The sequence below is a fragment of the Colletes gigas genome, unplaced genomic scaffold, assembly GCF_013123115.1.
Source record: "Colletes gigas isolate AHSC1104 unplaced genomic scaffold, ASM1312311v1 Colletes_gigas_Sc00015, whole genome shotgun sequence".
Taxonomy (NCBI): Eukaryota; Metazoa; Arthropoda; class Insecta; order Hymenoptera; family Colletidae; genus Colletes; species Colletes gigas.
The window spans coordinates 3,505,016-3,528,503 of record NW_025106644.1 but is presented as its reverse complement, the minus strand read 5'-3'; the positions used below and the strand labels follow the sequence as shown (position 1 = coordinate 3,528,503).

General features: G+C 38.6%; 1 protein-coding gene across 1 annotated transcript in view; it reads left to right on the top strand.

Annotated features, from left to right (window-relative positions):
* Positions 1 to 23,488, top strand: part of LOC122399764 (tyrosine-protein kinase-like otk) — an 82,129-nt gene that overhangs the window by 21,756 nt on the left and 36,885 nt on the right. Inside the window, exon 2 of the mRNA XM_043400701.1 lies at positions 1,081 to 1,383. Within this exon, the coding sequence (XP_043256636.1) occupies positions 1,081 to 1,383 (303 nt within the window). The remainder of the gene's footprint in view (positions 1 to 1,080; positions 1,384 to 23,488) is intronic.

Sequence of the window (23,488 nt, the reverse complement as noted above, 5' to 3'; positions counted from 1 at the left end):
TTGTATCCCCTGGAAATCAAAGGACATCGATACAATGCCATTGCCCCGGTGCTAATTATCAATCGGCTTAATGAGGATCCGTTTTACACGAGTCCCCCGACGCCCATGCGTTCGATCGCTGTTTCTCCAATAATTAGTTACATTTTCATGCGGAAACATCGATATGGGAAATACAAAAAGTCGCAAAAGACTTGTAAAATAAATGTCAAAAGAATTTTAAATTGTATAATAAATTAATTGTGGGTATTGTGCGATATTTTGTTGCTTTTTGGAACCAAGATTAATTTCCATTTTATATAATAATTATATTCCGACCAGGGCAATATCAATAATTATATTTTCATATCAAAAAATTTTAAAATAAATATCATGCAATTTAAAGTTTTATAATAAATTAGGTATTGCAGGTATTGTGATGTTTTCGGGGTTTTTGGAAGCAGGATTAATTTTTATTTTATTTGTGTATAGTTTATTGTTTTCTTGTCACATATAATAATTATAATTATTCTTATTGTTCTAATTGGTCAAATTCGAATTATTTCAATTATAATTATTTTAATTGTTCTAATTGATCTAATTATAATTATTTCCATTCTAATTATTTCAATTATAATTATTCTAATTCTAGTCATTTCAATTATAATTATTCTAATTCTAGTCATTTCAATTATAATTATTCTAATTCTAGTCATTTCAATTATAATTATTCTAATTCTAATCATTTCAATTATAATTATTCTAAAATTCTAATTATTATAATTATTCTAAAATTCTAATTATTCTAATTATTCTAATTCTAATTATTATAATCACAATTATTAAGTCAATAATTTTTGAGTAAATGTATTGACCAATACAATAACACATATATTGGTGAATGCATAGGTTCAGATATTAAATAAGAGTGATAATAACAAAAAAAAAATATTCCAAGCAACTGGAATACCAGTGTCGATTTACCCCGAGTTTATTTAATATTTGTTTGGAATTTGAGTAGTTCTTGACCCACGAGCGTCACAATAGGGAGTCTGAAGGTAATTTCATTGGCCCGTGTAACGTTTGATGGACGTGTTTGTGCAGTGGCAGCGGCTTTCGGGCAAGACGGCGACCTGTACTTCTCCGTGAGCCCCGGCGAACACTCTGTGGTCGAGGGATCCCCCGTTCGTCTGAGATGCGAGGCCCAGCCGACAGCCAGCGTCAAGTATTCCTGGAAAATCGACGGTCAGCCCCTGGCACCGAGCCCTAGGAGGCACCTGTACAACGGCGACCTTCGAATCACCAGGGTGAATCGTATCCTGGATAGTGGGAACTTCGTCTGCGTGGCCACTCACGACGAGACTGGATACTCCATCGAGAGTTCGCCAGTCAAAATCGACATACAATGTGAGTAAACATTTTCTTAATTAATATTCTTATTTATTTACAGAAATTTATCATCGTTAGATTTTTTCATCATGAAACTATTGCTTTGTCTTTATTTTTTTAGAATTTTAGGGGTGGAATTATATAGAGAATTTTTAATTACACCCCTTTGCACTCTAATGGCAGTGCTATTGCAGTATAATATCTACCACGACTCGATTCAAGGTTTATGGTACGAATTTAGTCAACGAAACCAGTCAAACAATTTCATTTCTCTGTTTTATCCAAACAAATTCTTATAATATTCATTTCCCCGTCGATAAAAAATCAAATTGTCTCAGGAAAATGAAGTAAACTTCTCAAGATACGTAAATATTACTAAAAAGTCCCAGAAGAATGAGAATGAATCAAAAAACTACTCCTGAACGTTTTATCGAGGGAGTTGGGCGACGCTTTAACGAGGAACCCTTTCTCAAACCCTACTGAATATCTCCCACGACTCGATTCAAGGTTTACAGTACAATAACAACAGTATTTACTCAACGAAACAAGTGAAACAATTTTAATTCACCATTTTATCAAACCAAATTCCAATAATATTTATTCTCCCGTCGATAAAGAATCAAATTACCTCAAGAAACAGTAACTGAACCTCTCAAACTACATAAACATCACCAAAAATCCCCAAAAGAATCTGAATAAACCAAAAAACGACTTCTGAACGTTTTATCGAGGGAGTTGGGCGACGCTTTAACGAGGAACTCTTTCTCAAACCTTACTAAATATCTCCCACGACTCGATTCAAGGTTTACAGTACAAAATCAACAGTACTCAGTCAACAAAACCAGTCAAACACTTTCAATTCTTAATTCCATCAAACCAAATTCCAATAATATTAATTCCCCCGTATATAAAAATCAAATTACCTCAAGAAACAGTAACTAAACCTCTCAAACTACACAAACATCACCAAAAATCCTCAAAAAAATCCGAGTAAACCAGAAAACGACACCTCTGTGCTTTATCGAGGTACAATTCCAACGCTTTAACGAGGAACTCCTCCCCCCGCCTACCAACTAACGATTTCGCCGCGTGGGCGTGTTCCAGACACAAAACCCGACAGATTCGCAATTAATGCGAGCCTGGGAATCGTTATTATCGGCCCCGAAAGAAGATATTATATCGTTTAACGCGGCGGAGCGTCGCGCGATAATGGACCGCGGCGTACCTTCGCGCTTAAACACGCGGATTTTTTAACGAGCCGCGACGCCACTCGTGCACGCCCGCCATTTAATTAATAACGGCGACGCGAGACCATCGCGCGATTAATTTTAAGCGCGAGTTTCGAAACCGATAAACCGATATACAGCGTTAATCCGAGCTGATTCACGGTCCCGTTGCTTAATCGACAAAGTACGAACGTAGACTCGTTTCGAGGGGGGGCAGGGGGGGAGGACGACGACGCGGAGGACAGTTCACCCCCCTCGAAGGGGCGGTTGGATTCGAAGCGACGGGGATTTTTACCGCGGCTATGTTATTCTCACGGCACTTTTTAATCGCCCTTTCTCCGCAAAAGCGCAGATCAAACGCCTCCTGTGCGGAGAATTACGCGTGGTCCCCGGTCAAAGAGAGACGCGCAGAAGTCGCGGCGGACCGGATGGCATAAGGGGTGGGTTTTTCCAGGGGCGGGGAAGAAAAGGGTCGAATACGCGGCGAGATCGATTCGCGATGGACCCGCGTCTCGTCCCTGTCCAATTTATCCGCCCAGCGCGACATTAATTAAGCAAGATAATTTGCCCTCGAACCCCGTGGCTGCCCAATATGGCGTCGACGGGCGTAGACGCGCGTTTTAATGATTTAAAATTTTTAATGAAAAGGGAAGAGGGAGGAATATATATAATGTTACCATTTTTCTCATTTTTTTTTTTTTTTTATTCCTGAAAACACGCGTGAAACGGGGGGACGGCCTCTTCCACCCCCGTGAGGGGCGAGGGAACGCAGTTAAAGCGACGAAAAAAAAATATGTACGCGTCGGGGGTGGAATGGGGGGGTCGGCGATACTGAATGAATAATGAAGAAATTTGCGAAAAAAGAAAAAGTACATATTATTAAATCGGGGGAAACGTCGAGTACGGGGTGGGAAGAAGAGAGAGAAATAGTGGTGAAATGGTTGATGGGGGGTGGTGGAGAGAAACGACGCCAGGGCGTCGTTAGCGGACCCGGCACCTCGTTATCATGTATCGTTTCGTAATTATTATTACACGCTGCTGGCAACCCGGTGAAGTGCACCGAGCAACGAGTACATTTAGCGCGTGCTTAATACCCCGTCGCCGGGGCTCGATTCCTTTTGATAATTGCGATAAATATAATAATGATAATGACGATGGGAACGTTTTCTTCGACGCGCGACCGTTTTCCGCCACCACCACCCCCTCCGCCCCGTGACGGGGGTGCCTTTCGTCTAGTCGCGGGATTTCGAGGAACGCGACCCTTTTCACCCCGCGGTGGATGCTTTGAAACGCGAACGAAGGGGGGAAATCGTTAATGGAAATGCAGTTTGTCCCGGGGTGCGATCGAAAATTATCGCTGGAGGAAGCGCCGAATTGCCAGCCCCCCGTGTTTCTTTCTTGGGATCTTCTTTGTTGGTTAAAATAGAAAAATGGAAAATGGGGAGGCATTTGGAGGTGAAAGGATGAATTTAAAATTAATAATCCATTGAAATTCAAATTATAATACGATGTAAGTGAAGGTGGAAATTTTTCTAAATGCAAGAAAAATCGTACTGTGGAAGGGTAGTAAAATAAGGGTGATGCATGCTTAAGAAAATATTAATTAATGAAAATCGTTAATGAAAACCTAACCTCAACCCATATTTCTTTCACCATTGGACCTTCTTTATTCGTTAAAATACAAAAATGGAAAATGTAGAGACATTTGGGGGTGACATTAAGTTACATCAAACCCTTACGCTATAAAAAAATTGTCAAATATCACTTCTCGTTTTACCATTCTACACGAGTTTCCCTCATTAAAAATACTAAAACTTTACACGCTTGTAGTTCCGAAACTATTGAAGCTTTATTCAAAATTAAACCGCCATTAGCAGGGGCAAAGCTTCCTCTTTGAAAATGGTTTATGGTTTTTCTCGATCCGACTTCCCGTTTTCGAGATATCGCAGTTTATATAAAAAGCAATTTTCCAATTTTCTCCATCTCTCGTTATTCGCCTATATCAACGAGTATTAAAATTACTAAAACTTTAGACACCTGTAATTTCGAAACTACTAGCGTTTTTTGCAAAACTCGGCGATCGTTAGCAGCGGTAAACCTTCCTCTTCAAAACAGTTTTTGGTTTTTGACGATCGGACATTCCGTTTCGGAGATATCGTAATTTATGTGAAAGGTAATTTTTTTAATTCGACCATCTCTGTCTTCGTCTGATGCGTCGGACCTCTTTGTCGCATGTGCATCGTGCTGCACCACGAACGCGACTGTCGCGACCTAGTTTTATAGTACTGTTTACTGTTTACTATTTACACGCGCGGTCATTGACCCTTTGGAGCCTCGAAACTCCGAAACTAGCCACCGCATCGACTCGAAACTAAAATCGCTATATCTCCGGAACTAATAAAGCTATCGACTCGTTCGACCACTCATTTTAAAGGGTATTTCATCCCCTATCCGATGCATGCAACATCTATCATTTTTTATTTTATCTTCTACGTTTATTTTGACATGTACTTTGACACTATGCACCCAAAAAAGTCTCAGCAATAAAACCGAATTATAAATTGTCTAATCGATTGAAAATGAATTTAAATTTGTATGCAGGATGTTTGCATGATTACCAGCCAGCACAGCTTTCTCTACACATGACGCAAAAATTAAAAATACCTTGCCTCGTAAAAGACGTATATGGGAATGCATTAGCGTTGAAAGATTCGTGTTCCCAAGACAGCGGGTGGTTCCCCAACATTCCTGTGTCGGCCTCGGACTCGGAGCGTGCAATTATCGCGCGGGTCGGCCGGCGTTAATATTAGAGGCCGCTTAATTAGCCATCGGATACTCGTCCACCGCACCAGTGTCACGCTGGAACCGAATCTCTCGGATCGCGTGCGTCCAATGGAGATTCCCGGTTCCGGACGGAATCGAATTAAGGACTGACCTGGGGCTCGGTCAACGCCCTGATCGATCTCTCGCCTCGGAAGATCGATGATCGCGACTCGACCCACGAGGACGGGTTAATTATCAATCGGGGAAACAAACACGATTGATGCAAACAACCCTTGTATCCTCCGCTATCGTGGCGGCGGATTGTAAGACGAGGATTTGCAAACTTTGCTCAGAGTCTCATCCCCCTTCATCCCCTTGCGTTAATCTTCCAGCAGAAATCGGGATAATTCTCAGCGTGTTTAATGTTACTTAATTAATGAAAAGTAAAATTCTATTGCAATTTTTGGGGGGAAATTTCTAAATTTATCAATTTTAATTTATGCATTTAATTAATGGGAGATTTTGTTGACTCCTGAGGCAAATTCCTAAGGCTTTAATAATAGTTTTATAGAGTCTGTTTTAACAACAAATTAGGATTCTACTTCTACTTTTTGCTATTTTTTATTTGTAAAAAAACAATCTATGAACATGTTATGAAATATTAAAATTGTTTGAAGGTGTTCATCCCTTAGTTTCTAGCTTCTGTTTTGATGACATAGCTCCTCAAATTATTAAATAAACTATACTACAATAATAAATTACTGTTATATAATAAAAACCATATTTTGTTGATATTTAAATTTGCTTTGAATGAACACAATGCTTATGAATATATGAAATATTAAAATATTTTCCTGACTTCTGGATCGTGCTCGTAAAAATCGTCGATCGTAAAAATAAAAAGCCCGACAAGGTCCCGGCGTAAGTGGGTCGTATACTCACAAAAATTCCTTATCTCTTAAAGAATGTTTGCTCTCTGGATGCCAGGGTGCCATGTGCGTCCAGGGTCGTATACTTCCCGATCGTCTTTGAACAGTGGGTGGCCTCAATTTTACTGCCCAAAACACCTAGCAAAAATATTTCCACTCCGACAAAGTCGTCCAGACACCCTCAAGTGGACTCCCAAACTCAACTGAATCATTTTACTTAACGTTGACTTTTACCAAATTGGCAAATGGGAAAACAACTTTAAATTATTCATAAAATAATACTGATGGAGGATTATTAAAAAAATTTCAAATAATTATTAATATAAAATTCAAAAATTCAAAAATTCAAAAAAAAAAAAATTAAAAATTCCAAAACTCAAAATCTCGAAACGGTACATTTTCCCCTTAAATAGATAGTTGGATCTGTTTTTAGAAGCAACATAAATGCATTTTCCCCGTTTTCCACGCAAATTCCCTCGTGAAGAGGGGGGGTGGGGGGTGAAAATTTCGTGTAATTATTAACGAAAAAAAAAAAGTATGTGGAAGCGAGGTTTTCTAAGTGAAATTATCGTAATTAAATCGAGTAGTTTCGGGCGTGGTAATTTTCGCGATATCGAAAAGCGACGTCGACGGGGTGAGCCCCGGGTTTTTCCACCCTCGAAAGGTCGAGCGTCTGACGAGTGATCTCTCGAACACGCTCGGCGATGACGAGCTGGCCCGCCGTGAATATTCCGACGTGAAAAACCATCCCTCTTTTAATTTCCAACCCCTCGCGGCCGCAGACTCCGTCGCACGGAGGGAGTAACGGTGGCACGGGGGGTAATAACACGCCGAGGAGGATCCTTTGTCCAAATAAAAAAATAACATCTCGCTCCGCGACGAGGAAGAGCCCGCTGCGATACGCGACAATGGATAGGAAGTTGTTCAGCCCCGAGCTACGGCAACCGGGGGTGGAGTGAGCAAGGGGGTGAGAGAAACAGAGGGGCTGGCGTTCTCAGCCAGTCGCGTATCGTCGACTTTACGCGAGATCCTATCTGATTTATACCGTGGCAGTACGTGGAATCGAGCACGGCCGACTTCCTTCGCGAGAGATAGTATTGAGGGCTTCCTGGGAGACCGTATTTATGCGACAACTTATTTCGCGTCCATTGTTGCTGCCCTCTACGATCGCCACGGGACCTCTAAATTGGCCACGCGTTTGGACATCGATGGGAAATCGACCCTCTTTAAATTTAGATTTAAATAGATTTTTTGAAATTTTTATTTGAGATGCTTTTTTTTAACGTTGCTAGTGCAAGGTAATTTCTTAGTGATATTGGGAAATTTTTCTATAGTTGTTAGAGGTGAGATGGCTCAGTTTTTTTTAGAGTCAATATATAGTAAATATAATTCAAAAATATTTGTGAAGCTAAATATAGAATCGTGCAATTGTTTTTTGCATTGCATATAATTTATTGAAAATATTAGGAAATTTCTCAATATACAGGGTGTTCGACCACCCTTAGGACAAATTTTAATGGGAAATTCTAGAGGCCAAAATAAGACGAAAATCAAGAATATCAATTTCTTGACTTCATCAAAAAGTTATTAAAAAATTAAATTAAAAAATTTCAAATCATTCTGAAAAAATTATTTTTAGTTACAGACGTAAATTACAATCATTTTTGGTGAACAGACATACCCTCGAAATCCTAACCATTTTCGAGAAAAAAATTCCTTACCGAAAATATCATTTCTGGCTAGAAATGTCTGCCAGAATTTTCATGCGAATCTTTAAAATGTCATAACTTCTGAACGGATTGGACGATTTTAATGTTTCAAAAGGCAAACGACGCGTATTTTGGCGGAGAATATGTAGAAATTCCAAAAATTATCAAAAAGTTGATCCTTGACATCGCAAAATGAGGGAGAGCCCATAAAAGTGGTCCAATTTTCAAACGACCATAACTCCTACAATAGTGAATATATTTCAATGAAATTTTGGGGAGAAGTAGAGCTCATGTATACCTATAAAAAAGTATTAGACAACTTTTCTCTAGGGCGTCAAACTAAATTACTAAAAATCAAAAACGAACTTTTAAGAAAAATCGACAGGGATAGGGTGCCTAAATTTCTCGGCGAGAAAAAAAATTTTCAAATCGTTCTGGAAAAATTATTTTCGGTTGTGGGGCTCAATTACAATCATTTTTGGTGAACAGACATACCCTCGAAATCCTAACCATTTTCGAGAAAAAAATTCCTTACCGAAAATATCATTTCTGGCTAGAAATGTCTGCTAGAATATTCATGCGAATCTTTAAAATGTCATAACTTCTGAACGGATTGGACGATTTTAATGTTTCAAAAGGCAAACGACGCGTATTTTGGCGGAGAATATGTAGAAATTCCAAAAATTATCAAAAAGTTGATCCTTGACATCGCAAAATGAGGGAGAGCCCATAAAAATGGTTCAACTTCCAAACGACCATAACTCCTACACTTGTGAATATATTTCAATGAAATTTTAGGAGGAATTAGAACTCATGTGTACCTACAAAAAAGTTTTAGACAACTTTTCTCTAGGACGTCAAATAAAATTATTAAAAATCAAAAACGAATTCTTAAGGAAAATCGACAGGTAAATCCCTACATTCGACGAAAACCAAAAATTTCAAATCGTTCTAAAAAAATTATTTTTAGCTAAGGGGGTCAATTTCAATCATTTTTGGTGAGTAGACATACCCTCGATATCCTACCCACTTTCGAGAAAAAAATTCGAGTAGATGGACAAATTTTTCAACGAAATTAAAAAATTTAATTCATTTTTCTTGAAATTTCACGAGGGTCCCAAAGTATTTTTCGCTAATAAATTTTGAAAGGGGGAGAAGTCTCGAAGGGGTGGCTCGAGAGGGGGTCGTGGGGGTCCGTTCGGAGAGTGGCGGCGTTTTTCTCGAAGGAAATGAGATGCCAGGCGAACGATGGCTCATTGTCGACGACGCACAATGCGTGAGGTCTAATTGTCGGGAGCCAGAGACCGGGCGTTACGGCCGCGAAGAAGGTAAACGAGGAGCGGCGAGAACGCGAGCCGTTCCCGCGGTCGTTAGTCGCGGCCACAGACCCATTAGAAACCCGGAGAGACAGGATTTTTCACGCTGGCTGGAGCCACTTTTCGATCTCATTATCCACTCGTCCCTGGAATCGCGTTAACACTTTCGCCACCCCACGGGGGCGGGGGTGGAGAGGGCCCTTAAATTGTTAAATCTCGCGAACCATCGAGCTGGGTCCAAGAAAAACGAGATTAATCAGCCAGCTAAGCCTGGCAAAGCGGCTCCTCCGCGACACCGTTTCTATTAGCTCTCCGCCAAACTCGAGATCTTCAACCCACATACCTGAAAAAGTTCCCCATTCAATTGGAAAAATTGAATTTTCATCTCTCAGTTCTTTATAAAGGGTTAGGTCTGGGTTAGGATGATCTTTTTTTTGTTATCTGACAATTGACTACTAATTTTGATATTTTAATTTAAATTCTATTTATATTAATTTTTCTTGAAATTTCACAATAAGGGTTGATTTGTTTGGCTCACATTTTTAACTTGGATTTACCTGATCTCTGTGTCTTTGTATTCTAGTTCTTTATAAAGGCTGTTTCTTTTTGAATAAATGAATACAACCTTCACAGAGATACTTTTTTAGCAGGAGGGTTGATTTGTAAATGAAGTCGACAAGTGAATTATAGGTTTCATAGGTCAGACGAAATTTTGAGTAATAAAAAAATTTTCACCTGCATTTGGCAGCCTCAGGTGTAAAGTTTCAATAATTGTTTCATTTATCATTAATTAGATTTTAGAATTTGTTTGTATTTATAATGGAGTGAGATGGCCATTTTGTATAGGATGCAACTCCTTTTGACATCCATAAATCTCATTTAAAATATAAAAATTACAATTGTCCAAAAATAAAATATAGATCTTCCAGAAAAATTCATAAATTTTTGTTTTAAAATATCAAATAAGGGGTTGCAAAAATAGAACTCGAATTTTCGAGTCATTTTCGATTTTGAATTTGAATGTTAATTTTAATTTGGTGTTCCACGGTCGACTGGATGCATAATGCGAGTGTAAAGGGCAATTAGGCTTCCTGTATTGTGCCTCCACGCAACAATGGCCATTTTTCAGGGAGGCTCGCGTTCTTCTCAACCCTCCTAAATACCACGATGAATTTATCGCGTCAGGGGTGCGGCTTGATCCAGATTCATCGGCATATTAAATGACACCTGGACGATAAATCAAACGCCCGTCGACTATTTCACGGGCCGACGGGCCCGGGGCGAAGGGACGAAGATAGCCGTCGATCGAGGCGACCATCGAATTGATTTAGATTGACGTTAGTTACTTGTCGAAGGGTTGAAACCCGCCATTTTCGATGGAAAAGATACAACTGTGCGTTGTAAAATAATAAATCGACTCAAATTGCCACCCTACAATCTTTATTTACAATAAATATATTGCTAAATCGATGAGAAAATTATTCTTCGTATCGGGAAATAAATCCAAAAATTGCAAAAATAATTTTTCATAGATGGTAGTATTGTTTTCTATTTAAAAAAATAATTCTTCAGACAATTGTATATATGATTAGAGATTGGAGGTTATGGAGGTTAAAAAGAACATGAAATACAGTCGAAATGTAATTTAAAAGGAGGATAAAATACATATTTGAAGGGATCCAAAAATTGCAATAAAAATTTTTCATAGAAAGTATTGTTTTCTATTTAAAAAATTAATTCTACAGACAATTGTATATATGATTAGAGCTTAGAGGTTATGGAGGTTAAAAAAAACATGAAATATAGTTGAAATGTAATTTAAAAAGAGGATAAAATACATATTTGAGTGGATCCAAAACTTGCAATAAAAATTTTGTATACAAGGCCTTGTTTTCTATTTAAGAAAGTAATTCTTCCAACAATTATACATACTATTAACTGATGGAGGTTTAAAATAGTGCAAAATACAGTTGGAATATAATTTAAAAATAAGATAAAATACATACTTGAATAATTCCAAAACTTGCAATACAAATTTTGTATATAAGGCCTTGATTTCTATTTAAAAAATTAATTCTACAGACAATTGTATAAATGATTAGAGATTAGAGGTTATGGAGGTTAAAAAAAACATGAAATATAGTTGAAATGTAATTTAAAAAGAGGATAAAATACATATTTGAGTGGATCCAAAACTTGCAATAAAAATTTTGTATACAAGGCCTTGTTTTCTATTTAAGAAAGTAATTCTTCCAACAATTATACATACTATTAACTGATGGAGGTTTAAAATAGTGCAAAATACAGTTGGAATATAATTTAAAAATAAGATAAAATACATACTTGAATAATTCCAAAACTTGCAATACAAATTTTGTATATAAGGCCTTGATTTCTATTTAAAAAATTAATTCTACAGACAATTGTATAAATGATTAGAGATTAGAGGTTATGGAGGTTAAAAAAAACATGAAATATAGTTGAAATGTAATTTAAAAAGAGGATAAAATACATATTTGAGTGGATCCAAAACTTGCAATAAAAATTTTGTATACAAGGCCTTGTTTTCTATTTAAGAAAGTAATTCATCAAACAATTATACATACTATTAACTGATGGAGGTTTAAAATAGTGCAATATACAGTTGGAATATAATTTAAAAATAAGATAAAATACATACTTGAATAATTCCAAAACTTGCAATACAAATTTTGTATACAAGGCCTTGATTTCTATATAAAAAATTTATTCTACAGACAATTGTATATATGATTAGAGCTTAGAGGTTATGGAGGTTAAAAAAAACATGAAATATAGTTGAAATGTAATTTAAAAAGAGGATAAAATACATATTTGAGTGGATCCAAAACTTGCAATAAAAATTTTGTATACAAGGCCTTGTTTTCTATTTAAGAAAGTAATTCTTCCAACAATTATACATACTATTAACTGATGGAGGTTTAAAATAGTGCAAAATACAGTTGGAATATAATTTAAAAATAAGATAAAATACATACTTGAATAATTCCAAAACTTGCAATACAAATTTTGTATATAAGACCTTGATTTCTATTTACAAAATTAATTCTACAGACAATTGTATAAATGATTAGAGATTAGAGGTTATGGAGGTTAAAAAAAACATGAAATATAGTTGAAATGTAATTTAAAAAGAGGATAAAATACATATTTGAGTGGATCCAAGACTTGCAATAAAAATTTTGTATACAAGGCCTTGTTTTCTATTTAAGAAAGTAATTCATCAAACAATTATACATACTATTAACTGATGGAGGTTTAAAATAGTGCAATATACAGTTGGAATATAATTTAAAAATAAGATAAAATACATACTTGAATAATTCCAAAACTTGCAATATAAATTTTGTATACAAGGCCTTGATTTCTATTTAAAAAATTAATTCTACAGACAATTGTATATATGATTAGAGATTAGAGGTTATGGAGGCTAAAAAAACATGAAATATAGTTGAAATGTAATTTAAAAAGAGGATAAAATACATATTTGAATGGATCCAAGACTTGCAATACAAATTTTGTATACAAGGCCTTAATTTTTATTTAAAAAAATAGTTATACATACTATTATCTGATAAATAAAATTTATTCCCATGCTATAGACATTGTTTTAAAAATGTTCATGATTATTTTCTTGAAAAGGTTAGAATCTCGTGTCAAATTGACCTATTTCGTAAATTTAGTGTTAATAAAAGACGTTTGGTGGCTGCGTTGTTTTTTGGGGGGGGAAAAAAAAATTCTTGGGGGAGCTTTTTCCGTGGAGCGAGATAGAATGGACCGTTAAAGAAAAACAAGATTCTTCACGGTTGAGGATATCAGCGCCAGGATGGCGAGATGACGCTGCAAATCGCTCGTTCTGCCCGAGTCATCTGGCAAACGAAGCTTTTGCAATGGCCGACTATTCTTTCGGCTGACCAACGCACGCCCGCGGTAATTATCGACAGAAAATTCTCAGTGAATCCTTTCTCCATTAATTCTGTGCAAATTTCAATATCAAACATAACCTACTATTTTATCACAGAATTTTTTTATTGATTTACTAGTAAATTTCTTCATTGCAACATTATAAAAATAGAAACTAAAGAATAGAATTAATAGAACACTATTTACCCCCCAAAGAAAATTCCTACCCTTGTTGGGTGATCGATTTTATCATTATTTATATTTGAAAATAGTAATATTATACTAGCTTTTTCAATTGCAAATAGAATAGCCACATTATAAAAATAGTGTTCACTTTTTTAAGCGGAGAAGCTAGAAACTAAGGGATGATTTTAATAAAACACTATTTTCCCTCGTCAAAAAATTCCCAACCTCCTGGTGATCAATTTTATTATTCATATTCGAAGATCATTACCATAGATATAGTACCAAAACTGTCGTAAAAAGCGAAAAATTCGTGGTACAATTCTCTGTTGGATGGGTTCGGGGGAAGAACCGTGAAGTCGAGGGCGATTCCACGGGGGTTTTGCAACGAGACAAACTACGGGAAGATGTTTAGACGGAACAGCGAAGGGGGGTGGGGGGGAATCGGGGGTAAAAAACACGTAACGCGTACCGAGGGCGCTGCAGTCGTTTCTTTTTCTCTTTTAATCCGTCTCGCGAGCGCACAAAACACGGAAACACCGGTGGAAGCGCAATTTACGGAGGCAGCGCGGTGCATTCTATTTACTCTTTTTTTAGGGTCACCCGAGAGTAGCCCGCGCGAGAAGCGTAACGCGCGCCCGGCTGCACACGTGCAATTCATTCGGCACAATGCGCCGGGGCCACTGCCTAGCGAGTATCCGTGGGTAGAGGCGGGGAAGAACGGAGCGAGGGGTGGGCGAAAGAACAGTTTCTCCGCGCGACGCGTATCGCGACGAGCGTTCGTGGTAGTGTTTTTTAAAAATGCAGCCGCCCCGGGCTGCAGCCTCAACGATTAGCTTACCCCCTCCTGCTCCTGCCTCCACCACCCTTCCACCCCCTTACACCAGGCTCTTACTCTTCCTCCTGGAAACCCCCTTTCGAGTCCCCCACCTCCACAACGACGTCGACGACGACGTCTACGACGACGGTGACGTGCAACCCGCGCGGGGAGGCGAGACAATGAAAATGCAAGCAAAACCCACCCCTGAATTGAGTTCTCCACCTGCGCGCGACCGGAGAATCCCTACAGCCTCGAGATCTCGCGGATTTCCTCCCTACGAAGGGGGATGTAATTCCAAGCCACCCGCCCGCCCAGACATTTCTACAGATTTTTTTTCTGGGTTTTTTTTTAGTTTTTGGTTCTGGGCTAACCCACCCCTGGATGGAAATGTTTTATAATGAATTGTGTTATTCTTGCTCTTGGATGCTCATTTATTTATTTGTCTGCAATGATTTTATTTTTATGGAGAATTTTAAGAGATTTGCATTTTTGAAAACAGTTTAGTAGATTAAATTCACTATAAATATCTATTGTAAATATAAAAGGTCTATCCATAAATTTGAAAGGTTCGAAAAATATTAAAACTTTCCAAAAATATAGTTCGAGTAATATTTTCTAGGTTATGAAACTGTCCTGTGAAAACACCCCTCTAGAGAAATTGTGAGCTTCCACATTATCGTAAATATCTGCACTAAAAGATACTAGAAAAGAGTTTCATGGCCCCTAATATCCTACCCTTATCTTCAACCCTTCGACCACGAATATATATGTGCAATAAATTCTTTGTTTACTCCTTTTATTGTTTTATTAAACTGGTACCTCATTGGGGTTGTTTTCATATTTTTTAAATGCAACTTAGTCTCAATTTTGAATTAATCAACCCCTATTTAAAAATAATTGATCATCTATTAATAACAAATTAATTCAGATTGAAAAGAGATATCAATGCCCACATGATATTATTTACAATTGGTCGTTTAGTAATGACAAATTAATTCTGATTACAAAAATCAGTGCCCAAAATTTGAATCATAACAACATAGCTTACATTGCAATTATAATTAATATTTTGAAATGAATTGCATTAAATTTACAAACCTATTTTATAAATATCACCGTCTCAATTTAGTTAATAAAAATATTACCCATAATCATGGTATCATTATGGTATTATTTGATATCGTAACAGTTCCATCGATGCACAGAGAAAAATTAAGGGAACGTATGGCGTTTTCAAGTACGGTTGAGGGTATTGAATTCTCCCGTGAACCTTTCCCCGGAAACTAGAGTGCTTTCGTAACGCTCTGGAACATGATTAAAATTTCTTTTTCCCGTTTTACGCCGCGAGTGAACATCGCGGATCGAAGCGGCTGGAACAAATGTTTGCGCCAGAAAGGGGTAAAAGTCATTAGCGCGTAAAATGCGAACGAGTGCGGCTCGGTTTGCTCAAATTCTTGCTACTCCCGGCGAATCTGTCGCGATGGGACAAACAACGCCTCGAAATGGCCATTTTCCAATACGAAAAACAATACTTAATTCACGCGAGAAACCTCCAAACTTCAAACGCCATTTCAAGCACTGTATTCCACCCTCAAATATGTATTTTATCTCCTTAAATTATATTTCGTGCTCTTTTAAACCTTCACTAGAAAGATGTATGTACAATTGTCTGAGGAGGCCTAGTTTGAAACATTTTTATTGCAAGTTTTGGATTTAAAAACACCACGTGCCGAGTAAAATCTTCATATCACTGCATACGCGAGTACTAATCTTATTTAGTAAGTATATTGCATTACAAACAAGCAAATTCAATAGTACATATACAGTGTGTTCAACCGTCCCTGGGAAAAATTTTAATGGGAGATTCTAGAGGCCAAAATAAGACGAAAATCAGGAATACCAATTTGTTGATGGAGGCTTCGTTAAGAAGATATTAACAGTTGTGCCTATACGCAAGTTACCTATCTAGAGGCGCAACTGTTAATAACTTTTTAACGAGCCAAGAGGTGAGAAATTGTATTCTTGATTTTCGTCTTCTTTTGGCCTCTAGAATCCCCCCTTAAAATTTATCCCAAGGCTGAGGCTTCGTTAAGAAGATATTAACAGTTGTGCCTAAACGCAAGTTGGCTATCTAGAGGCACAACTGTTAATAACTTTTTAACGAGCCATGAGGTGAGAAAATGTATTCTTGATTTTCGTCTTCTTTTGGCCTCTAGAATCCCCCATTAAAATTTGTCCCAAGGCTGAGGCTTCGTTAAAAAGTTATTAACAGTTGCACCTCTACGCAAGTTGACTATCTAGAGGCGCAACTGTTAATAACTTTTTAACGAGCCATGAGGTGGGAAATTGTATTCTTGATTTTCGTCTTCTTTTGGCCTCTAGAAACCCCCATTAAAATTTCTCCCAAGACTGAGGCTTCGTTAAAAAGTTATTAACATTTGCACCTATACGCAAGTTACCTATCTAGAGGTGCAACTGTTAATAACTTTTTAACGAAGGCTCAACCTTGGGAAAAATTTTGATGGGAGATTCTAGAGGCCAAAATACGTCGAAAATCAAGAATACAATTTTTCACCTCATGGCTCGTTAAAAAGTTATGAACAGTTGCACCTCTACGCAAGTTACCTATCTAGAGGCACAACTGTTAATAATTTTTTAACGAGCCATGAGGTGAGAAATTGTATTCTTGATTTTCGACGTATTTTGGCCTCTAGAATCACCCATCAAAATTTTTCCCGGGACCAAACGCTCTATATATGTTTTTTGGGCACAGCGAAGTAGAATAGACGCGGTCGATCGTAGCGATCGGGTGGTAAAACGCGTCGAATAGTATTTTTTTTTTTATTTTCTCCGGGCTTGAAAGCTCGGCGACACTCGACGACGGAGGATCTCCTCGCGATTTCCCCCTTTTCGAGGCGTTCCCGGTCGATTTGTTTCGCGCGACTTTTGTCTCGCGTACGGCACGCAACCCCTGTCTGTCAAATTACCGTCATCGAGGCGAACAATCGGGGCCAAGTGTACGGCGTCGAGGCATTTTAACCCTCCCCCCCACTCTGGTGATCATTCCGCGACTAATAGCGGGGCGCTCAAAAAAAAAAAAAAAAATGGGTAAAAAAGGAAAAATACAGCGAAAGTCGAAGGAGCAAGAGAGAGGGAATAAAAGGTCCCGGATAAAAGAAACGAGGAGGCAGAAATGAAAGATCCACCCTATCGCGAGGATCTGTCCGATGAATAAGCAAGAACCTGCCCGTTCCATTAATTACGTCTCCTTACTAATTAACCTTGCGCGTTTTTTCCCTAATTAGTTGTGCCGCGGGACGCGCGTCGAAATAAAAAAAAAAAAGAAGAAAAAACCATGGCGCACGTAAGTCGTCGCGTTAAGCGAAGAGACACCTGTTCACCGGACGATTGTACGAATACGACGAACCGTCTGAAAAAGTGCAAATAAAAAAAAAAGAAAAAGGGAAAAATGTCGTTTCGCGACGCAACGCGAAACCTTCGACGCTTCGGCGTCCCCCTCCGTGCATCCCACGCCGGAGCTGAGAAACAGAAAAGGTTGAACGAGTGAGACGTGAGGTGGGGCGGGGGCAGGGAGGGGCGGGGGGAGAATTAACGGCCGCCACTCGGGAAAACCACCTGCAAAATCGACGAGCGACCGTTTTATTTCAGCGACGTTCAATGTAAACGGCGCGCGGTGCCGTCGCGAATGCAGCCGGGGCGGATTTTTCCACGGGAAAAATGGACAGCCACGGGTGAAAACGGGGAAAAATAACCGGCAGACCCACGGAATTGGTTATTTCACGGGACACGGCGAATGTATTTTTCATATTACGCTGACGTCGGCCAACGACGCCGCATCGATTCCACGCCGCGACGTTCCCTACGGCTGAACTTTTCGGTCCCCGTGGCTCTTTTACGACAGAAATTGTGTGTGTTTTTTTTTCTTTTTTTTTTTTGCGCACTGCATGGACGAATAATCGAGGCGAACGCGGCGCGGCGATTTAATGACGAATTTCGTTCGAAAGGGGCGCCATTTTTTGCGGATGCGGTTCGTTTGTTTTCGCGCAGGAGTGGTAAATCGTGTTTCTTTCAACACTTTTATGCAATATTTCCTAGTTCTTGAATAGTAATGTGGGAAATAGATTGTTTTATTATAGGTTGAAACGTTGGAATCTTCAGGAGAGTTTTCTACTTTGGAATAAAATTTTTATTTCTAGATTTATTTTATGCAAAAGTTAAAATTTAGGGTTAGTTGTCTTTTTCGATTGGAAATAGTGTCCTGTTTAGCGACAATGCAGTAGGAATATCAATAGTTTGCTTTGTACCATTTTTGTAATTCAAATTTCCCGCCACTCTAAAGAATCCCATGAGCCCACCTTAATCTACGGTTTCTGGGACTAACAAATCAACTCAATAGTAAAAATTCAGGCTTAATTGTCTCTCTCAATTCGAAATAGTATCCTATTTTGCGAATATGTAATAGAAATATCAATAGTTTGCTTTCTACCATTTTTTAAGTTCAAATTTCCCGCCAATCCACCCTCGTCTTTGGTTTCTGGATCTAGCAAATCAATCTAATAGTTAAAATTCAGTCGTAGTCGTCTTTTTCACTTTTATTTTGTACTGATGCAATAGAAATATCAATAATTTGCTCTTTACCATTTTTGATATTCAAATTTTCCACTATTCTGAAGAAAATCTCGTCAGTTCACTCTAGTCTTCAGTTTCCAGGTCTAAGAAATCGACTCAATACGATAGTTAATATTCAGACTTAGTTTTCTTTTTCATTTCGAAACATTACCATTGTATCATTATTCAAATTCAAATTTCCCGCCACTCTGAAGAATCCCATGAGTCCAGCCCCGTTTCCTGGTTTCCAGATCTAACAAATCAAGGCAATATAATAGCTAAAATTCAGGCTTAGTTGTCCCTTTCAATTCGAAATAGTACCCCATTTTGCAACAATGAAATATAAATATAAATATAAAGTATCATTTTCAAAATTCAAATTTCCCGTCACTCTGAACAATCCCACAAGTCCTCTTCAGTTTCCAGGTCCAACCCAATGGCAATATTTAAAATTGAGACTTGGATATCTTTCTCAAGTCGACCCATTATCATCGTCCCATTTTAAAATTCAAATTTCCCGCCACCCCGAAGATTCCCCCGACTCCACCCTCATCACCCCTTCCCGGATCAAACAAATCACCCCGATACAACAATTAAAATCCACCCTCGTCCCTCCCAATTCGAACCATCGCGATCGTACCGCTTTTAAAATTCAAATTTCCCGCCACTCCGCGCCCGTGCACCCCGATCCTCGAATTCCATATCATAACCGCAAAAAACTCTTTACATTTACATGGTATTGGGGCGTTTGTTCCTGGATATGGAGTATTGGGGGGCAATTGGCGGTGAAATATCGCGAAGGAAACGGTTGGAAGGAATCGCAATACATACAGCGGAATTGTTGCACGGGGCCGGCGCGAGGCCATCGATCGGCGCGCGCCGCGCATTGTTTGGCTCAATTTCACGCGAGAAAGCGAACGAGCCTAGCGGGCGCTCGACCCTCGAACTCGAGCACAGACGGGGCGGAAGTGATCTCGCCGTTTCTGATTTTCAGTCGCGACAATGGCCGCTTTTGTTCGACGATCTGGCATCGCGTTCCTGTCGGGATCCCGCTTCGAAAAGGGGTGTCGAGCCGATCCCGTCGTCGCTTCGTAAATCATTCCGGACCGAAATTCGCGACTCCGACTATGGGTATTATCGGGATTGTCGTTTTCCCGGTTTCCTCGATACCCCTTCAGCCCCTCTCGACGATCCACGCTCTCCCAGGATCGCTGTTGCATCCCCCTGGGCGGAACTCCTTTCATCTCTCGAATTGCTAGAACGATCCGCGGAGTCACCTTTTGATCGGTCAACGATCGTCCGAGTCGGAGACTGCAAATTTCCGGGGGAAATCGGAATTTCGTTCCACCTCCGCCAGATGTTTGCTTCCTCCAATCATTCCTACCCTTTTCAACCCCCATTCCCTCGTGTACTTTCATTTTTACAACCCCATACAATAGATAAAAGGCTTGTTTAATTTTTTTTCTATTAGAAATTTATATTCTTTTGTTCTGAGAGGCTAGTACCACTTTTGACATTCAAATTTCCCGCCATTGTGGAGCCCTGGTCAACAAAATGGCGTAGGAAGATAAACCTACATCCAGTGACCAGATTGTACATAAGAAAGTTAATCTAGCTTCTTCTGTATCTCTCATTTGCTTCTTATATTTTCCAAAATTTCTCTAAAATTCCTATTTAGTGTTCTTTTACAATTAGAAATCTTTACTGTCCTACTTTAAAATGCCTGTTTAGGTTATTTCTCTATTAGAAATGTATATTCTTTTGTTCTGAGGGACTAGTACCACTTTGAGATTCAAATTTCCCGCCGTTGAGGACTTCTGGTCAACAAAATGGCGTAGGAAGATAAATCTACTTCCAGTGACCAGATCGTCCTTAAGAAAGTTAATCTATGAATTCAGTCCATCTGAATCCCTCATTTACTTCCCATATTTTCCAGAATTCTTTTAAAATTCCCATTCAATGTTATTTATCAATTAGAAATCTATACTATCCTATCGCACAATACAAATCAACACTCTTCCACTGTACGACTATGCAATAGAAATAAAAATAAAATTTCACTCGTCCTCAGAGACATACCACTTTCCAAATTCAAATTTCCCGCCATTCTGGGTCCACCCCAATTAACAAAATGGCCGCAACAAAAGCGTGACAAGATTCTTCTGGGCATCTTCGACAATTCACACGTGTAAATGCTCGTTCCCAAGGAATTTCTACCCCGGAAAAAATGTGGTCTGCTAGAATTTTTCACGCTCCACGATTTGTGGGGGGTTTGGTGCTCGCTGGAGTGGCGGAATCGTTTCGTAAAAATGCAAAACCTGCACGTGGCCGTGCTCGTAGTTAGTCGCGTTGCACCGCGGGGTAAAAAACTAATTTATCTCCGCGTCTCGACGTCTCCGTGCGTCGTGGGTGTATCGTTGTATCTGTTCGCAGATACGCGACACTATTTTCAGCTGTTTTATCTGACGCCAACGCGACTTTCGCTTACCACGGGACAATTCCAAAGCGAGCCGGGCTCGATTTTTCCATCCTCCTCGCCTTTTCGTTTATTGCTTCCGATACCCGCGCGAGGGTATCCCCGGTTGTAATTGCAATATGCGCCACGGGGGATTCCGTTTGACGACAAAAATAATACACGACCTCTCGATCTTCACAGAAAGCGATCGCGAGTCGATGTAATCACGAGATCGAGCCAGACGATTGATGGAATATGTTTGTATTTTTTTGAAAAATTTTTTGAGCAAATGGGGTGGGTCTCTGAGGCCCAATTTGGGGTATTCTGCAAGGTAGTCAAATGGAGATTCTCGTTCTGTACTTATGGAAATCAAATACAACCCTTTTTAGTCAGATTGTGTATTTTAGAATTTTTTATATTATTATTTATATTTTACGTTGTTTAAAATATTTAATTGTTGAAATATTTGATGTATATTTAATTTGAGATTTAATTTTATTTTTTAGACGACTTTTGGGTTAAAATTTAATATTCACATGCATCAAAATGGCGTTCCACAAATTATTCTAATGGTGGTCACCGGTGACCGCCAAACTTATATGCTTTAAAATGATTATCAGTGAAAAATATGTAATAATTTGATCAAATTTAATACAATAACTGATTACCAAACATATTAAACAGAAAATATCTACTCCACCCATTAAATTATCTTATTTTACCATGGTGGTCACCGGTGACCGTCAAGCTTAAATGCTTCAAAATAATTTCCAGTGAAAAATCTCCCACAATTTGAGCAAATTTGATACAAAAACTGCATAATAAACATGCTAATGAGCGTCTAGCTTCTGTTATGAACCCAAGAATCACACAACGAGCAGGGCATTATCTCCTGAAGATGTGAATCGTTCAAAGCGGAGTTAGTTACGCTCACGAACAAGGGTGATATTATTACTAAAACGACGTATGCGAGTAGCGTATTTAACCGAGACGCGTGTACGGAACGACGAGTGAGGAGAGAATCTCCGTAAGCTTGTGTAACGACACGGTGCGATTAACTCCGCTCGTCGTTGGCTACGTTTTGTTCTTCCGTCTGGTCGAGACGTTTCTAGCACACTTTGCATTAAACGCGTTGTTGGCGAACGTTTCCATTCTCCTCGAGATGTTTTCGAAAGGCGATTGAAACCTTTTGCGAGGCACTCTCTAACCTGAATAGGAAATCAGACTGGTGATTCGATCAATTTCGAAGTAACTTTACCATCGTCGCCCAAAACCATTTACGAATATTTTGAATTAATTGCTGAGCAAAATTATGCAAGCTTTCAGCGGGGATTTTGTGGGATATAAAATATTGTGTATTTTCCAATTTCCAAACCCAGTTAATTATGACTGATGAGGTCATCATCAGTGATTTGAGTGTTAATCAAACAGATTATTCGGTTCGTTGGACCTCCAAAGCCAAATATATTTCGTGTCATGAAAAACAGATATAATTTGGAATTTGATTAATTTGCAGGGTGGTTCCAATCAAAATTGGAAAATTTATCACAGTTTTAAATTAATTCAATTTTGTTTAAATTGCTTTATTAGTGGTTCGATAATTGTGTTGAAAAATAAATATTGTTACAGAAGTATCATTTTCAGGTAATTTTGACTTTTGGTATAGTATTGAAGCTCAATTTGATCTCGAAAACTAGTACCAAGAAATATAAGATAAAATAATGGAGGAGGTGCAAGTCAATGATTTGGGGAATCCCATATTCGAATATTAATTAAAAATTACGAATTTGACCACTAAATTATTCACAATTTTAATTAAAAATTACAAAAGGGTAATTTTGACTTTTGGAATAGTATTGAAGCTCAATTTGATCTCGAGAACTGGTACCAGGAAGTGTAAGATAAAATAATGGAGGAGGTGCAAGTGAATGATTCGGGGGAACCCCCATATTCGAATTGACCCCTGATCGATAACTGGTGGGGACAACAACCTATCTCGATACCTATCCCTCTGGTGGTTGTTCGCAGTTCGTCAAGGAGGTCGCCACGCCGGGTGCAACGGAGCATGCACCTGCGTACAGTTTGTTTTATCGATTCGCACATGGTCAAATGCAACCCGAGGAATATTAACTCGCGCGAATAGCACGACTC